General features: G+C 41.5%; 1 protein-coding gene across 1 annotated transcript in view; it reads right to left on the bottom strand.

Moving 5' to 3' along the window:
- The window catches only part of ME1 (malic enzyme 1), a 166084-nt gene extending 164013 nt beyond the window's left edge, over positions 1-2071 (bottom strand). Inside the window, exon 1 of the mRNA XM_054569670.1 lies at positions 1773-2071. Within this exon, the coding sequence (XP_054425645.1) occupies positions 1773-1850 (78 nt within the window). The 5' untranslated portion in view covers positions 1851-2071. The remainder of the gene's footprint in view (positions 1-1772) is intronic.
- Between the last annotated feature and the right edge of the window lie 3929 nt (positions 2072-6000).

Below are 6000 nucleotides of genomic sequence, written 5' to 3' on the forward strand. Positions count from 1 at the left end.
TAGTAAGAGAAAAGGAGTTAGTTGCCTACAGGGGAGCTCCCATAAGACTGTCAACTGATTTCTCAACAGAATTCTTGGAGGTCAGAAGGGACTGGCAAGAAATATTCAAAGTGATAAAAACCAAGGACCTAAAACCAAGATTACTCTGCCTAGCAAAGCTATCATTAAGACTCAAAGGACAGATAAAGAGCTTCCCAGACAAGAAAAAGCTAAAGGAGTCCACCACTAAGAAACCATTATTACAAGAAATGTTAAAGGGACTTCTTCAAAAAGAAAAAGAAGGGGGAAAAAGATCATAAATATGAACAATAGAATAGCAGTAACTACTTACCTATCAATAATTACTTTTAATGTAAATGGATTAAATGCTCCAATCAAAGACATGTGGTGGCTGAACAACACAAGACCTATACATACGCTGCCTACAAGAGACCCACCTCAGAGTGAAATACACAGAGAAATTGAAAGTAAAGGGATGGAAAAAAGATATTGCATGCAAATAGAAATAAAAAAATAAAAGCTGGTGTAGCAATACTTAGACAAAATAGATTTTAAAACAAAGACTAAACAAAAGGCAAAAAAAGACATCTTATTCAATAGTCAAGATGTGGAAGCAACCTAAATGTCCATCCACAGATAACTGAATAAAGAAGATGTGGTACATACATAAAATGGTATACTACTCAGCCATAAAAAACACATTCACAAACAAACAAAAATCACTAGTAACATGACCAAGGGGGAAAAAGCGAGGACTGGTTCTTTATGAAAAAGGGAGCCCAGTAAAGAGACAATCAAAATCACTAAATAAATCTCTGTGTTGATGGATGCATTTTCTATGTACTAAATATAAAAAGGAAATGTCAAAAGCACACCCACAAAAGGAACAATCCAGAGCAAACCCAGCTATAAAATAAGTGTGACTGCTTAGTATCTAGATAAGCAAAATCATTCTGAGTTGTTTTTCCTTTGAGAGAAGTCTTAGGGGTTTATACTAACATTACCTGTGAAGAAAAATGAAGTCCTACCAAGATCTGAAAAAAGGACTCTGAACAGAGTGTGCACTGAATTCCCTTTCTAATCAAATCTTGATTTCCAGAAGGCCAGGTTCAAAAAATAGAAATGTCTTTAGCCACAGTCCCATGTCTAGAACTGGGCTTTGTATCTAGCTATGCAGCGTCGAAGGCAGAAGCCACCCACCACGCATTCCCAGACTCTTAACTGTGTCACTCCAGAAACCAAGAGGCCTCGACTTCCAAGTCGTTAATGTGATCCCCGGCTGGACCAGTAAGGCCACTTTTCTCCAGGCTGCCTCCAAGAACTCCCACAGTGAGTCAAACCAGTAAGTGGTGGGTGGCAGGCACAATGAGGTGGCCTACCCGCCACCTTCACAAAAGCACTCCCCCAACATACTTCTTGCGATACCCCTTTCTTCAGTTTGGCTCTTGCTTTGGAGATGAGAAGCCATAAAGTGTTATAAACAAGTTACACTTCTCTGGTCCCAAAACGGGATGCCGAGGTGCGGAGGCACCGGCACCAGCAACACCCTCCCATCACACTCCGGAGTACAGAGCCAGGTGGGCGGCCCCCGTCACACCGCCCGCACTGAGGCACCGAGGTCGCCCCGAGGGCCCCGGCCCGGGCGCTCGGCAGGCACCGTCCAGAAGAAGCGGACGCAGGGGCGACTCCCTGTTGAGGGGACTGGCGGGAGGTGTCTGCCCCTTGCCTACAGGAATCAGGCCGTGGGGCTGCCGGTGGGCCTGCAGGCTTACCTTGTTGAGATGGGGGCTCCGCATCACGGTGCAGCCGCGCTGGTGGGTGTGGCGGCGGCCGAGGGCGTCGGGCTCCATGGCGGGCGGGCGAGTTGTGGTCGGCGGGGTCGGACCGGATCGCGGAGCGCGCGCGGTGCAAGCGGCAGATGCAGCTGGGAAGCCCGCGCGGACTAAGGCGGCGGCAGCGGCGGCGCAGGAGAAGGGCCCAGGGCGCGGGGGCAGGCGTGGGTGGCGAGAGGGGGTGGACGCGGCGGGAGGAGCCGGCAGGAAGCCGGTGTCCCCAGCAGGGCAGGCTGAGAGAAACGCTGAGTCACGACAGGCGCTCGCCCGAGCGGGCGAGTTGGAGAAGGGGAAGACAGAGGCCCTGACGGCGCAGCGGGTGCATGGGGGAGGCGGCTGCGGGAGCCGCTCCCTCCCCTGGTAGCCCCTCACCACCATCGCGCTTATAATTTCAGCTCTACCAGTCCATCTCTCTACGTGGGACATGTCTAAGTGGTGTGCCCTGAATGCACTCTTGTCCCAGAGACCCACGTGGGGAATACGGCTTGTTTCCCCGGCCGGCCCCCTGCCCACCCGGTCGCCATCACCCCTGGCAGAGGAGGCCCGTGGCCAGAGCTGCAGGAAGGTGGGAGGTTTCTGCTGCGGGGCACCAAGGGGCACCCAGCGGGTGTTTGCACACGACCACGACTGACTGGTGAGGATCAGACTTTACCTCTCCCTTCCAGTTAGGCTCTTTCAAGGCACGTATACACGGCCCTGGATGCTAGCCATGCCTGGGAGCAGGAGGCAGGAGGAAAGCAACCTTAACCCAGAAAGCCCAAGCCCAAGTAGAGCGGGAAGACAGGGAGGAGAGGAAAGCGCAAAACGCCGCCCAGATCTTTGTAGATTACACACGGGAATTTTATTTTAATAAATGTGTGTTAGAGTGCAGCTATGTTAGGGCCCATTCCACAGTCACATCCGTCCTGTGTATAATCTTCGTAATTTCTAGAAGCCAGAGTGTTGAAGAACCTCTTTCTGAATAATGATGAGTAACTCAGTCTTTAGATTCTTCTTTAGAAAAACGAGATGGTCAGAATAAATCATCTTACACTACTAGAATTCTGTTTTTATTGATATTTGTACCTAACGTTTCAAGGAATGGAGGAGCAGGCCGATAAAAGCCAAAAGGAGTGTCTGATACACAACAAACACTGTAGATTTCTGTGCCCCAATTTCCTATTCAGTTAAATAGGAATCCTGGTTTCTCTGCTCTGCTCATTTCCACCTAATGCTATAAAAGAGAGTGTTTAGGATTGATTATTCGTTGGTTTCATATATCCACAAACTAGACCCACATCCAATCAGTATCTTCTTTACTTCTAATTATGCTATTTTGCTTATCAGAATGATTTGTTACAGTTACTAGTTTGTGGCCCATACTTGTATCCAGAAATTTCTTAGGCCTAGTCTTCGAATTATCTAAAATCAGTTGTTTTATTTACAGAACATTTTATTGGCATCACAGAGTTCTTTTAAAACATTCATTTCATTCAAATAACACTTTTCACTGTCAATTTTATAATCCATAAATAATTAACCCTACAACATCTGAGAAGAAGGTATACTTTACAAAACTCACTCTTTTAAATTAACTAAGGTACATTACAATTAGAGTGCTTTATCTGTGACAAAGACACTTTAAAAGCAGGCCTGCAAACCAAATAGAAGATAGAAGATGAAACAAAAATGTTAGTGCAACAGAACCTTATTATAAAGCAGCTCTTACTACATAAATTTAGATATATTACCAGTTTATTCCTGTTTCTGTGATATAATATCTACAGAAGGGAAAGTTGATGTAAATATAGGGAGTAGCCCAAAATGAGTGTGTGGGCTATTCCTCCAAGCCATCATTACAAAACGATTACAAGATCCTGCCAATGCAGGTTAGGTTCACATGTCACTCCCACATGTTTACTTCTCTTAAGGAAAGAGTTCCAGGCATCTTGAGTGGCAACGGTAAAAGACCTAACTGGGGGAGCTATCTTGTATATTTATGTGCAGTTCCAAGAACTTATTTTTCCACGTAACTGTTAGCCAGAACATGCAGTTTTCCAGTCCATTTAAATAGTTTGTAAGGTTAGGTTTAAAAAAAAAAAATGGAGGAAACAAACACGTTAAAAAAAAAATCTTGCTTTAGTTTTGCTTGGAAGAAATTATAGTTGTGCGGTCTGCACACAATTAGCAATGTTAATGATGGAACCAGAAACCTGTAAGTTTCGGTTACTCAGGTGAGAATGCTAAACTTACAATCAAATCAAATATTTAATCAAATGCTGTTAAATCAAATTCAAATACTTCTTGCCCAAGTAAGTTTAGTACACAGTGAGCTCTAATCAAATATGATTGTAGTACTCTGATCTAATGCCATTGGGATTCCAAGTACAGGTGTACACCTCAGAGATACCGTGGGTTCAGTTCCAGATCACTGGAGTAAAGCGAGTATTGCAATAAATCAAGCCATAATCTTTTTGCTGGTGGAGGGTCTTGCCTTCAATTTGTTTAAAAAAAATAAAGGCAACCCTATGAAGTGCAATAAAGCCAAGTGTGATACAAGATATGCCTATGCAGAAAAATACCTAATAGCACACACAGCATTGCAAATGTTTTCCTTTTTTTGAGAAAAAAGATAATCTAACTGAAAAATATGTAGAATATGATGGTTTGTGTTATTTAATAAATGGTCCTGTATTTCTTCACACAAAAAAGTGCACTACTATGTAAAAATAAGTTTGGTTTTATTTATTGAAAATTTCAGCGTGCCAGGTTCTTGTGTTTCTGTATGAAGGAAAGACTTTTGACCTTTTATGGTTCTAATTTGAGAATTCCACTGGTAGAGATGAGAAATCTACCTGGGGGCCACCCTCAGAGTTTAGAGTCAAATGTAGGCAGTTGAATCCCTGGGATGGCCAGCCCCAGGGTAATTGCCAGCCAAAGAGATAGTTGACATTTTTGCCTGTGTCCTGAAGTGAGGATACAAGTTGAATGAGTGCCAGTATAGGGGAGATGGAACTTTACCTGTTCCCATCTTAGGTTTTTAGCTGGGACTCTTTAACAAGAAGACATTAACAAAAGAATAAGAGTTTGTTAACACATGCAGTGCACATCACGCAAGAGATAACCAAAAAGAGTGACTCAAAGAGAAGCTTACAAATGCAATCTATAGAGCATCTTTAACAAAGAACAATAAACTTATAGAGGAATGACAGGACAAGGGAAAGCAGTTTTAGGTTTCCAAGGGTGACAAACTGTGGGAAGGTGAATATATGGGAAAAACAAATTAAAATTTGTTTGCAATTTCCTCTGTTCCTCAAAGATACATATCCTGGTTTCTTTCCTTCACTAGGCTCTATATGTGTCTCTAAGGAATGCCTGATAAACCAAGCTATAAGTTATTGGTATTTGAATACTATTCTAGTGCTAGGTGAAATCAACATATGAGTCATTTCATTAGAATATTTTAAAGAGATGTACCCTTATCTTATTCCACTCTTTAAAAAAAAGTTTATGCAAAAGCTCCGTCCTCTAAAAGACTCTAGAGCTCTAAAGGGTACAATTTTTTAAAGAAAGCAACATTACTCTTTAGTAATACTTAAAACGATTATCCCTGTCATTATAGCTAATGTAATGCCATCTCATTCTTATTATGTATTATAATCATTATATATATTCATATACATTATATATGCATAATGGTTATACATACATAATTATATGTATAATGATTATAATACATAGTATATATTATGTATTATAATATATATTTTGTATTATGTAGATATACTGTGTATAATATTATACATACACACACACACACAGAAACTACATGGTGATGAGGTAATTTTGCAATAAATCCATTGACTAAGACACAGCATCTATAAATCATTTATACCTTAACTGCTTGATTATACTTGAACAAGTTTTCATTAAGCATACTAATAATTTTCAAATTTTCAAATCTAGTTGCAGTATCTTATATTGCTGAATTACTACATTTGGGAAAAAGAATCTAGCTGTTTCTTTTATTTAATGCTAGTATATTCTGGATAATATTATACATGTAGAGAACATTAAAAGACCACAAACATCCCACAAGACAAAATTAATCTGTATCATCGGTGTATATTTGCAAAACAGTTCAACACTACAAACATTAGATGTTTCAGTACGGGGCACTAGAAAAGGC

Source organism: Pteronotus mesoamericanus, unplaced genomic scaffold (genome assembly GCF_021234165.1).
Source record: "Pteronotus mesoamericanus isolate MK-2021 breed Mesoamerican mustached bat unplaced genomic scaffold, CSHL_Meso_final contig_20, whole genome shotgun sequence".
NCBI classification, from domain to species: Eukaryota; Metazoa; Chordata; class Mammalia; order Chiroptera; family Mormoopidae; genus Pteronotus; species Pteronotus mesoamericanus.